Source organism: Loxodonta africana, chromosome 7 (assembly GCF_030014295.1).
Source record: "Loxodonta africana isolate mLoxAfr1 chromosome 7, mLoxAfr1.hap2, whole genome shotgun sequence".
Classification (NCBI taxonomy): domain Eukaryota; kingdom Metazoa; phylum Chordata; class Mammalia; order Proboscidea; family Elephantidae; genus Loxodonta; species Loxodonta africana.
Window position 1 is genome coordinate 64,699,390 of NC_087348.1, and position 12,979 is coordinate 64,712,368.

The 12,979-nt window shown below is 37.7% G+C and overlaps 1 protein-coding gene across 3 annotated transcripts in view; it reads right to left on the reverse strand.

The window, feature by feature from the left end:
• Positions 1-988: 988 nt before the first annotated feature.
• LOC100667968 (L-lactate dehydrogenase C chain) overlaps positions 989-12,979 on the reverse strand; it is a 52,019-nt gene continuing 40,028 nt past the window's right edge. For all 3 annotated transcript variants that reach the window (XM_064288356.1, XM_064288357.1, XM_064288358.1), the window contains 3 exons: positions 12,267-12,384; positions 5,436-5,559; positions 989-1,426 (listed from right to left, as the gene is read on the reverse strand). In XM_064288356.1, coding sequence (XP_064144426.1) covers positions 1,262-1,426; positions 5,436-5,559; positions 12,267-12,384 — 407 coding nt within the window. In that variant the 3' untranslated portion in view covers positions 989-1,261. The remainder of the gene's footprint in view (positions 1,427-5,435; positions 5,560-12,266; positions 12,385-12,979) is intronic.

The following is a 12,979-nucleotide window of genomic DNA, read 5'->3' on the forward strand; positions in this document are numbered from 1 at the left end:
ACTACTGTGGTCCTGAGTTCTTAGTTTTTGTTTCATTATATATTTCCTATAACCCATTGCTGTCGAGTCATTCTAGCCCATAGCGACCCTATAGGACAGAGTAGAGCTTCCTCATAGGGCTTCCAAGGAGTGGCTGGTGGATTCGAACTGCTGACCTTTTGGTTAGCAGCCTAAGCTCTTAACCACTGTGCCACCAGGGCTCCATATTTCCTATAGCTGCCTTAAATTCTTTTTGGAATCAAGGAAATAGTTTTTAAAAGATAAATCAGGACACATGTATTCCTATCTTGGACTGATAAAGCATTCATCAATAATTAGTTGAAGTACCATGATTACTCACTGTACAATCCTTGAGGAAAGAGATAATGCTCTAATGACCTTGTAACTATAACACAGCCGCAGAGTAGTAGTTTGCTGAACAAATGACCCAAAGGTTGGTCTAAGATCCCTGTGTGGTAGTTAGAGACACCAAATCAATTATTTGAGTTCATATGAATTGGTATAACATTTGCAGAGTTGAAGATATTTCTTTTTAACTTTTTTACAGCATAGAGTTATATATCTATTTTCTTTCTGATATGTACAGGAGTAAAAATAAATATTTTGGAAAGATAATACACAAACACATGAAGGTAATGAAGCAATATAAAATGAATATGCTGGAAGAAAATACAAGATGAAATTCTGATACTAGAAAAAGTGCTTGTTTTGTGTGAAGAATCATAAATTCTATATTATAATGGATTAGTATATATATTCTAAGGAGCCCCGGTGGTACAGCGGTTAAGCAGTCAGCTGCTAACTGAAAGATCAGTGGTTCAAACCCATCCAGTAGCTCCGTGAGAGAAAAGACCTGGCAAATCTGCTCCTGTAAACATTACAGCCTAGAAAACTCTATGGGGCAGTTCTACTGTATCACATGGGGTTGCTATGAGTTGGAATCAATTTGATGACACCTAACGACAACAACATACATATTCTACTGAACCCAAAGGCAATTCTTGTATATATGACATACTTCAGAGATAAAACTTAAATCTGTACAGGTTGGGTATCAATAGTAGAGCTACAGGGATTTATAACAGGGAGAAATCTCTTTACCGTTCCCTTTTTCTAATCTTAAGAGACTAGAGTCATGTCATAGGTCTCAAATTTTTTTTTTTAATTTTTTACAGATCAGATAAAAATGCTTTCCAAAATGTAGGATATACACACAGTCTGCTATTTTCTGTTCAATAAAACAGTGGAACATTAAAAGGCTTTAAAATTTAAGGTCCTTTTGGATTTCCCAAAGTGTATTCGCACTCTTCTTAAAAAGGGCCTCCTCCTCAGGATTCAATTTAACTTTCACAACATCCGATACACCGCTCTGCCCCAAGACACAGGGGATACTGAGAAAAATTTCTTCTTTGATTCCATATAAGCCCTGAAAGACAAAATTAGATCAGTAATGTGATACAGAAAAGCAACTATGCAAGAGAGATTTTGAAAGAGAGCTTCAGACAATTCTGCTCTTAATGTCAAATGTTTAAGCATTTCCTATCAGATATAACTCATCCATTGAAGTAAGGCTATGAAATTCTCATATGTCTTAGTCATCTGGTGCTGCTATAACAGAAATACCACAGCTGGATGGCTTTAACAAACAGAAGTTTATTCTCTCAATCTTCCTCTGGACTAGGAGATTCTCTGCACAGGAACCTCAGATCCAAAGGATGCGCTCTGCTCCAGGTGCTGCTTTCTTGGTAGTATGAGGTACCCTTGGCTCTCTTTTATATCCCAAAAGAAACCAGCTCAAAAAACAATCCAATCGCATAGATTGAGTACTGCCTCATCACAACTGCTGGCCGACTCCCTTATTAACATCATACAGTCAGAATTTACAACACTCAGGAAAATCACTTCGGATGACAAAATGGTGGACAATCACACAATACCAGGAATCATGGCTCTGCCTAACTAATACACACATTTTTGGGGGACACAATTCAGTCCATGACATCATATTAGTCACTCTCTTCTCAGAGCATTCGACACCTCTCTGACTTTTCCTGAGGAGCCCTTTAGGGATAGTTGCTTATTCTCCTATATTCCCTGTGTTATGGATTGAATTATGTCCCCCAACAAGTTATGTTGAAGTTCTAACCCCTGTACCTGTGAAGAGATTATCAGTTAAGCCATACTGGTGTAGGGTGGGTCCTAGTCCAAATCGCTTCTGAGTGATGTCTGTTATAGGGTAAAAACATCACAAAGTTTAGTAAAGCAGAAAGAAAGTTTTATTCGGCATATATTCAAAAAGGCAAAAGTGGGAAACAGACATCCAGGCTAGAAACTACAGAAGAAGCAAGAATGGGAAAATGGACAAGCACGCTGCCACAGCCATTTCTGTCCGAGTCCAAAGAATATTACAGAACAGGCAAGAATGTGAAAACAGACAAGCATACTGCCACAGCCATGTCTTCCTGAGTCCTAGGATTACAGAATAAGCAAGAGTGGGAAAACGGGCAAGCATGCTGCCACAGCCATGCCTGCGCGAGTCCAGGGAATATTACAGAATAGGCAAGGATGGGAAAACAGACAAGTATGGTGCCACAGCCATGTCTGCCCAAGTCCCAGGAACGTTACAGAATCATCAGTATATATTAACATTACAAATGGGCAAAACCACTGAAAGCTTCACCTTTGCACAGGTTGGCTAGAAATTGTGATCTTACATTTTTAATTGCCTTTCTTAATAATCATTGGTACAGGTTTCAGTAACGACAGTCAGGAGGGCCTTCATCGGTCCAACAAATTTCTATTCACTAAATGCTAACAGAAAACAATAAGAGTGGGAAAAAAAAAAAAAGTCTTTTGTGTTCTGTTTGATTGGCTTTATGTGAAAGTTTCCCAGAAGATATTTTTCTTCCCTAAAAGATAATTTCCAAGATTGTCCTATCCTCTTTATCTCAGGACCCAGTTGATGTGTCATTGTGAGTCCTCGTGAGCCTAGCTCCAGCTGGGTCACATTCTCTATGCTCAAGCACAGGGAATAATGACTCCAATATTATTTCCTAAATCATGTCTTATCAAAGGGAACACACATAGAAACAAAGTCACACTCAGGAGAAAGATGCCTTGTGACGAGCAGAGGAATCCCAAGGATTGCCAGCAGAAACCAGAGGTAGGAGAAAGGCATCCTCTCTCAAATACCTCAGAAGGAATTGACACGGCCAATACTCTGAATTGGACTTCTAGCCTCCAAAACTATGAGAAAATGGATTTTTGTTCTTTAAAGCCATCCACTTTGTGGTATTTTGTTACAAGAGCCCTAGGAAACGAAGACCCCTTGTATCCTCAAAAGAGGCGGGAGGGGATGCCCATTGTACTTCTCATTTGCTTCTTCCAAATCAGTAATCTCATCATCTTGTAAAAACAGAAAAAATACTCTGCCTATTTTTTTTTGAGGCGCATCTTATTCAGCTCTTCTTCCCTTTCTAATGACAATTATCTACTAACCTTCTGGTTATACAATCTCATTCACAGAGGACTGACAAATGGCTCACAGTCCTGCCTTCTATCCCTATTTCTGCCATGCAGATAAACCAATGAATTCTCTTTCTTCCCAGTTTCTTAACTTTAGATCCTGTGACCTCCTCCTCCTACTTCAATTTTCCTACTCTGGACTTTGTTATGGGGTTCCTCCATATCCAACTTAGATTCCATGGTCCATTATTCAGTAACCCTTTTTCCATACCTTAAAACCCTTGCTTCTTCCACGTTTCAACTTTTATAAATATTTTTAAAATTCTTATCTTTATTATTATTTTCTTTTTATAACTGATTCATGTATATATAGATTACAAACAAGGACAAAGACATGCATTATCTGCAATCTTTTGGCAGAAGGTCGAACCTATTTTCAATATGCATGCAAGCCAAAACTGTAACTCTCTTCTCTCTCTCTCTTCCCTCTCTTTGTTCTCTCCCCTCCTCTCCTCTTTTCCTTCTTCCTCTCTCCCAACTCCCCTCTCTGTTCCTTTTCACATTCTTCGCTTAACACCCAAATGCCTTCTCCATTCCAGCGCTCAGGTCACGATAATCCTCATTTTACATCAATCAACAAAAAAGACCAATCTCTTCATCTTAAAACATTGTCCTTTTCTTTGGTTACCATGATTCCATATTCTCTTGGCTTCTTTTCATTATCTGGCTGCCACTTCTTAGTCACCTTTGTGGACTCACATTATGAATTCAACTTTTAAATACTGGAATTCCTCAAGGCTCAATCTCAATCTTTATCAAGCTTTACACACTCTCTCTAAGCAAGGCCATTAAAAGTCATTACTTAAGTTATCATCTGTAAGGAATATGTGTTGTCTTTGCCTATATAGCATCTCTTTTTCTGATAGTACTCACATGTATAACTCGAACCCAAAACTCTTCGATGAGTTCCAGAGTCTTGTACCCAACTGTCAATTTCTCCTTGAATATCTTAAAGGCATCTCAACTTAAACCTGTCCAAAACTGCAAACATGATCTTCAACCTGGTTCTCTTCAAGCATCTCCTTACTCAGTGAATGATATTGCCATTTGTCTAACTATACAAAACAGAAACTTGAGAACTGACCTCTCCCTCCCTCACTCCCCACTTGATTCCATTACCAAGTCCTGTGAATTTTACCTCTTAAATATAGTGTATGGCAAATCTGTCCCCTTCTCTTCACCTCTACTCTACTATTCTCTGTAGCCTGAGCTACTGCATATACTGCAAGCTTCCCCACATCTACTCTTGTCCCCTTCAGCCCTGTTCTCTCCATCACAGGTACAGCAATCTTTTTAACACAAAAAATTGCTTAAAATTCTTTGGTGGCTTTTTATTGTTCTTATGGTAAAGATTCAAACTCCTTTGTAAGGCTTTCAGTGGCCTGACCCCTACTTATTTCTCCAGCCTCACCATGCACCGTTTTCTCTTAGTTCTCTGCACTTCAATACACTGACCTTTGTTTTTTTGTTTTTTTTTTAGATCTTCAAATGTGTCGTGTACTCATATCTACCTCAGATTCTCTGCACATCTATTCCCTCTTCTTAGGATATTAATCCAGCTTCTAAATTAACCCCTACTTATAATTCAGGTTTCATATCACATTTTACTCCCTTAGGAAAATTTTCCCTAACCACTACCCATTGGCCCCTTCTCAGAGTAGTTAAATCCTCCTATTGTATATTCTTAGCATGTTATAGTTTTTCATCATAGCACTTATCACAGTTTGTTATTACATGTTTACTTTTGTAATTGTTTTATTGAGTCCATTTCTCTCACTAAACTATGAGGTCAGGACCTCTATCTTTGTTGTTCACCATTATATCCTGAACACCTTACACAATACTTAGCATACAGGAGGCACTCAATAACTATTAAAGAATGATGAATGAAGATTTGAATGTAAGCCTACCTTAACCATAGTGGAAACTGGATGCACTCTCCTAAGATTTTTCAAAATTGATCCTGCCAGGTCTGTCACAGACAGTCCAATAGCCCAGGAGGTATACCCCTTCAGCTTGATAATCTCATAAGCGCTATAATTGTAGAAAATAAAATCAAATTCATGTTCACGTGAAGATTGTGGAAATAGCAAATGGTTTGTTACCTATATAGTCACCACAATAAAAAATGACTATTGAATGAATACGCTTTAATAATAACTAAAAAAAATTCATAAGAAGTCATCTTAGAGAAAATATTCTTCAAGTATCTACTTTGTAGCATTCTATTAACATTTTCTCAAAACCATTTATGAACAGGTAATGAAAGTTTCCATACTATGCTCATAAACTTTGTTATTCATGTTAAATAAGAATGAATTCACCCTTCCTTTTATCATCTGGAAAGATTACTAGGGCATATGTGCCATTCAAGATGAAACTAGTTGTCAATTTTTTTTGTAATTTTGCTTAAATATTCAAACATAGAATATTATCATCTTGCAAGTTATCATATACCTCTTTCCAGCCATTTTCAATTATAACTAGAGTGCCCATGTAACATTATATAGTTGTAAGCTATATGCACTTATTTTTCCCAAGACTATATCATTAAATTAGTAATAAATGGATATGGGAAAATATTCATAATACTTTTTCAAAGAAAAATTTCACAATTCTAAACATACACACTTTTTAAATCTCAGGCTTATCTAAAAATATAAGTTTCTATAGGAACTTTGAAATTGCATCTATCCACCAAGTTATTAATAGTGATTATTTTGAATGATGAGCATACAGGTGATTTTATCTTCTTTATGCTTTTCTGAATTTTCTTATTTTCTACAATAAATATGTATTATATGTTTTCATTGCCACCAGCAGTGGTCTCAGGTTTGGATTGACAGTCAAACTCACAGGATACAGAAGGTGTAACTTAGCAATGACTTTATTTAGCTTTGTGAAAGGATACAGGACAGGAAACACAGCATATGCAGCATCATTATTCTTATCAGGAGGTCTTGAAACCACCTAGGCAGTTTCTATACATAAATATACACAAAAATGTACATAAAATAAGGCTGATGTATATATAGACCATTTCAGCACAGGGAACTTGGGCCTGGCCTGTGCCTATTGGGGTATTGTCTTACTTATCTAGTGCTGCTGTAACAGAAGTATCATGAATGGGTGGCTTTAACAAACAAATGTATTCTTTCACAGTCTAGGAGGCTAGAAGTCTGAAATCAGGGCACTAGCTCCAGGGGAAGGCTTTCTCTCCCTGTCAGCTCTGGGAGAAAGTCCTTGTGATCAATCTTCTCCCCGGTCTAGGAGTTTCTCAGCACAGGGACCCCAAGTCCAAAAGACACACTCCACTCCCAGCTCTTCATTCTTGGTGGTAGGAGGTCCTTTTCCTCTCTGCTTGACTCTCTCTTTTATATCTCAGAAAAGATTGACTCAAGATACAACCTAGCCCTGTAGACTGAGTCCTACCTCATTAATATAACTGTCTCCAATCCTACTTCATCAATGTCATAGAAGTTAGGATTTACAACACATAGGATAAATCACAGATCACAAAATGGTGGACAACCACACAATACTGGGAATCATGGCCTAGGCCAAGCTGACACATATTTTTGAGGGACACAATTCAATCCATAGCAAGTAACCCGTGGCTCTGTCAATCCAAACTGTGGCCAGTATTAGAGGCCATGCAAATTGATGTCAAAATGGCCATTAATTCAATATAGCCAAGGTTCTGTGAGATACGTTAAAGGAAAGGGAGGGAGGTTCTCCCAAGATGTTGTTCTATCTATGAGTTGAATTAAAGAAAGCCCTGCAGCAGGTAACTGGGATAAATATTACCAATGGATTCTGAATGACACATATTTATCCTCTTGGGAATTTACAAAATGGATTAAGAAAGAGTAGAGGTTGAGAGGCAAATGGCAAAAAACATAATTATTAGTTTGTGTTAACCATCCTAATGAAAATAAAACTGCTAGTAGAAGAGGAAGGGTAAAGGGAGCAAGTAGAACAAATAGCTTTAAGGCTGGGTCTTAAAACAAAAGCTAATCCATACTGTAAACTGAATGGCCTCTTGGGAATCTGCAAGGACATCCTATTAAATCATGATGTCATTCCCTGCAATTGCTGGTTAGGCACAGGAAAAACAGGAGCTACAGTGAAAAGAACTGAATAGTTTTTAGATAAATACTAGCAGTATCCTGAGGATTCTTTATAATTATAGATCCTCTGCTAAATGGTCAAGGGGCAAATAGTTTTAGATACTGCAGAGTTCACAGGACCAATTGGAATGACTACTGATCTGTCATGTTTTGCAGTGTTTGGCATTTGGATCATAGCAGACTTCAGAAGAAAATGTGATCTTAATCATTATTACCTTATAGCACAGTTTTTCAAATTAAAAAGGAGATAACATTCCCTACACAATTAAAGAGACTGAGCAAATAAAAGATCAATGTTGTGCCATCCCTATGGAAAACAGATGGGTCGCTCCATGACACCTGAAAACTGTTGTTGTTGTTAGGTGCTGTCAGGTTGGTTCTGACTCCTAGCAACCCTATGTTCAACCAAATGAAATGCTGCCCACTCCTCCACCATCTTCACAATCGTTGTTATGCGTGAGCCCATTGTTGTAGACACTGTGTCAATTAATCTCCTTAAGGGTCTTCCTCTTTTTCAATGACTTTACCAAGAATGATGTCCTTCTCCAGGGACTGGTCCCTCCTGATAATATCTCAAAAGTATATGAGATGAAGTCTTGCCATCCTCCCTTCTAAGGAATATTCTGGCTGTACTTCCAAGACAGATTTGTTCATTCTCCTGGCAGTCCAAGGCATATCAATATTCTTTACCAACACCATAATTCAAAGGCATCAATTCTTTGGCCTTCCTTATAATTGTCCAGCTTTCACATGCATACAAAAAAACTCACTACCGTTCAGTCGATTCCGACTCATAGCGACCCTATAGGACAGAGTAGAACTGCCCCGTAGAGTTTCCAAGGAGCACCTGGTGGATTTGAACTAACGACCTTTTGGTTAGCAGCCGTAGCACTTAACCACTACGCCACCAGGGTTTCCTCACATGCATACAAGGCAACTGAAAATACCATGGCTTGAGACAGGCACATGTTAGTCTTCAAAGTGACATCTTTGCTTTTTAACACTTTTGCAGCAGATTTGCCCAATGCAATATATCATTTGATCTCTTGACTGCTTTCCCATGGGCGTTCATTGTGGATCGAAATAAAACAAAATCCTTGAGAACTTCAGTATTTTTTGTTTATCATGAGATCACCTATTGGTCCAGTTGTGAGGGTTTTTGTTTTCTTTATGTTGAGGTGTAATCCATACTGAAGGCTGTGGCCTTTGATCTTCGTCTGTAAGTGCTTCAAGTCCTCTTCATTTTCAACAAGAAGGTTGTGTCATCTGCATAACGCACGCTCTTAATGAGTCTTCCTCCAATCCTGATGCAGCATTCTTCCTCATAGAGTCCAGCTTCTCAAATAATTGAATAAGTTGGTAAAAGGATACAACCCTGACGCACACATTTTCTGATTTGAAACCACACGGTATCCCTCATTCTGTTTGAACAGTTGCCTCTTCATCTATGTACAGGTTCTGCATAAGCACAATTAAGTGTTCTGGAATTCCCATTCTTCGCAATGTTAGCCAGAAGTATGATCCATACAGCCATATGTCTTTCCATAGTCAATAAAACATATCTTTTTGGTATTCTCTGCTTTCAGCCAAGATCCATCTGACATCAGCAGTGATAGCCCTCATTCCATGTGCTCTTCTGAATCCGGTTTGAATGTTGATGTACTGCTGCAACAGTTTTTGAATTATCTTCAGCAAAATTTTACTTGTGTGTGATATCAATGATATTGTTTGATAATTTCTGCATTCCCTTGGATCACCTTTCTTTGGAACGGGCACAAATATGGATCTCTTCCATTCGGTTGGTCAGGTAGCTATCTTCCAAATTTTTTGGCATAGATGAGTAAGCGCTTCCAGGATTGCATCGTTTGTTGAAACGTCTCTATTGGTGTTCTGTCAATTCCAGGAGACTTGTTTTTCACCAGTGTCTTCAGTGTAGCCTGGACTTCTTGTTCGTTAATGGCTGGAGTATGGTTGTCCAGACCAGGTGGATCCCTGAATTTACTGACGAATAGCTTCTAATGATGTTATGGATTGAATTGTGTCCCCCCCCCCCAAATATATGTTGAAGTCCTAAACCCTGTGCCTGTCAATGTGACCCTGACTGAGAATAGGGCTTTTCTTTTGTTATGCTGATGAGATCAAACTGGAATAGGATGTGTCTTAAACCTAATCCTTTCTGAGTGGTGTCTTACAAAAAGAGCAGAATGGATACAGGGGGAGATGCCATGTGATGACGCAGGAAGATGCACCTATAAGCTGCAAAGGAATGCCAAGGATTTCTAGCAGCTACTAGAAGCTACCCAAAAAAACTCAGTGACATCGAGTCGATTCCAACTCATAGCGACCCTAAAGGACAGAGTAGAACTGCCCCATAGAGTTTCCAAGGAGTGCCGAAAGAGATTAAAAAAAAAAAAAGGACCTTCCCCTAGAGCCAAAGCCCTGAATTTGGACTTTTACCTTCCTGAACTGTGAGAAAATAAATTTCTATTCTTTAAAGCCATCTACTTGTGGTATTTTGTTATGGCAGTCCTAGAAAAATAGGACGTATGGCCTCTGTAACTGGAAATACATAGTATATGGGCAAGACACAATTTTGTTGAGAAGGATAGGAAATGATACTATAATGTTAACATATATCTTCTGTTAACATGTTTTCTTTGCTAGGCATTACTTTAATTTCTTACCCACAGCTATTTGGTGCAACAAAAGGCTTGTAGGTTTCCTTGAGGGAATTTAAGGAAATGAATCACACCAATGATAACTATCCAAATGAAAAGATATTTTGGGGAATTGACCTAAAACTTCCAATTGATGTGATCCCTGTGGAAATAGTTTGACCAGAAGAGGAAATAAATTTGCTTTAGAGATATCAAACACACAATTAAATGTGCCTATGAATAGCTTTAGTAAGGTGCAAGTGATAGTAGATAAAGGGGGAAAGAAACTAGTACAATTGGTTAAGGATTACCAAAAGACCCGAGAGGATTCTGATTGCACTAATGTGTTTTCTGAAAGGGATCCCACTACCCATTAGATCTTATAGATCCTGGTGATTGTAGGTGTACTAGCTTGTATTTGTATATAAAATATTGAAGGTATGTTTGTCAAAGGAACCTCAGAGGAATATATGATACAACAATAATAACCAAGGTTGGGGATTCTTAGCAAAGACTCTGTAGTACCTAATACCTTGAGTTTCTATTTATGCAACAATTTTCTAGGTATAGAAATCAGTTAAGATAAATCTGGAATATTAACCATACTGGCGTCCCTGTGTGGTATAAATGGTTAAGGTGCTCAGCTGGTAACTGAAAAGTTGGTGGTTAGAGTCCATCCAGAGATGCCTTGGAAAAAATGTCTGGTGATCTACTTCTGAAAAATCAGCCATTGAAAACCCTATAAGCACAGTTCTACTCTTGACACACATTGGTCCACCATGAGTGAGAATCAACTCTATGGCAACTGGCTACTGGTTAACCATACTAGAACTAAGTTAACAGCAATGTGTATTATAAAACCCTTAATTTGTGGATTGCACCAGTACTGAGAGGACTGGCGGTTAGCATGCAGACTCTGAAGGTTATGTGACAAGGACTGTATTAAAAATGTTGGGAAATAAAGGCAGCAGCTTTCCTATGCTGGGGTACTCTGCCCCAATGTCAACTTCATCTGTTACAACTGATTGTGCCCCCATGCAGTGATAGGGCCTGGAAGCTACACATCACGACCTGTGAATCTCATTGTCAGTCTGAACTCACAACACTATTGGTGGCCATGTATTTTTATAAACAGAAAATAAATTCTAATAGTTTAAATTAAAAGGCATTTAGAGAATAAAACTCGCCCATAATCACTTTTGTGTTGTGTTGTGTGCCTTCTTAGTCTCGGCCCTAATTCTTCCACAGTTTTGTGAGGTTATCATCATAGATATATATAGGGGACTTGTGGCGTTTATAGATTTCATATTCCAAGTTTTGAATATCCAAAAATGATTCCTAAGTTCTGTAACTTCTACTAATAAGTAACTTGCCTAAAACATGAAAGAGCAGCAGGTGTGCTGTTAAGGCTGATGTATTTTTTTTTTTTTTATGTAAGTCAGATAGATACTTCATTGATAAGTAAACCTAGTTGACTTCTGATTACCTGCATCAGCTTCATGTTTCTTACCAAGTCATAATGATGAGCATTTAATAAAGTCCAGACACTATTCTAAGCATTTGACAGGTACTAACTGATTTAATCTTCCTTACAGCCCTCATAGGTTACTATTATCCCATTTAAAGATGAGGAAACTGAGCTTTTGATATTTTAAGTAACTTCCCAAGACCACTAATAAATGGTGAAGCCAGTCTGTCTCCAAAGTCCATGCTCATAATCACTATGCTATATTACCTCTCAAATATATTTTAGTTCACATGAAACAATAAAGACTTCTCTTTTTGAAAAATGCCTGCAAAAGAAAGCTATCCAAGAAATAAGTCTGAATTGGGGGCTTTCCAAAGGTCTAGAGTTATCTACCTCACAAACAGCAAAGATTAATTATATATGTGTGTGAAATTTGTTCTTAGGCCTGATTACGAAAGCATTAAGAAACTGAATAAGTTCTGTTACCTGTCAACGACTTGTCTATGAACATTTTTCCATTGTTCTTTGTCCGAATCAGTTCCTAAATTAGGGTTTAGATTCTTCAGAGGAACACCAGCAACATTCACCCCACTCCATAAGGGCACTAAAAGAAATATATCTCAGAATGAACTTTTCTTCCTAGTATTCCATCAGTTATTTGAGTTCAGTGGTCTCTTTTTTACAGCTGGGTTACTACCTTACACCATATATAAAAATAAGTTTCAAATGGACAATAGAGGGAGTGTAAGATATAAAGTGTTAGAAAAATATATAGTAGAACATATTTATAACTGTGTAGTATAAGAGGCACTTTTAGGCGAGATATAAAATGCAGAATCTACCAAGAAAAAGATTAATAAACAAAGACAAAATATAAGCAACTAAAGAGGAAAGAAAAACAAATTAATGCCATACAGCAGCAAAGTGCTAAAGGAGAATAACTGTCAATCTGGAATCTCATATCCACTTAAGCTGTCATTCAAGACTTAGGTAAAACTAAAAAACATACTTGTATGAACAACTTGGAGAGAATATACTTCAGGAAGAAATAAATTAAATACAAAGTAAAAAGCTAAATGCAGAAAACAAAGATAAGCAATGAAATCTAAACAAGTACTAACTATTTAAGTTTAAACTATTTAAACTAATTACAATTAGTATTGGGGATATAAAACAGCACGGAACCAGAATAGTAGTCA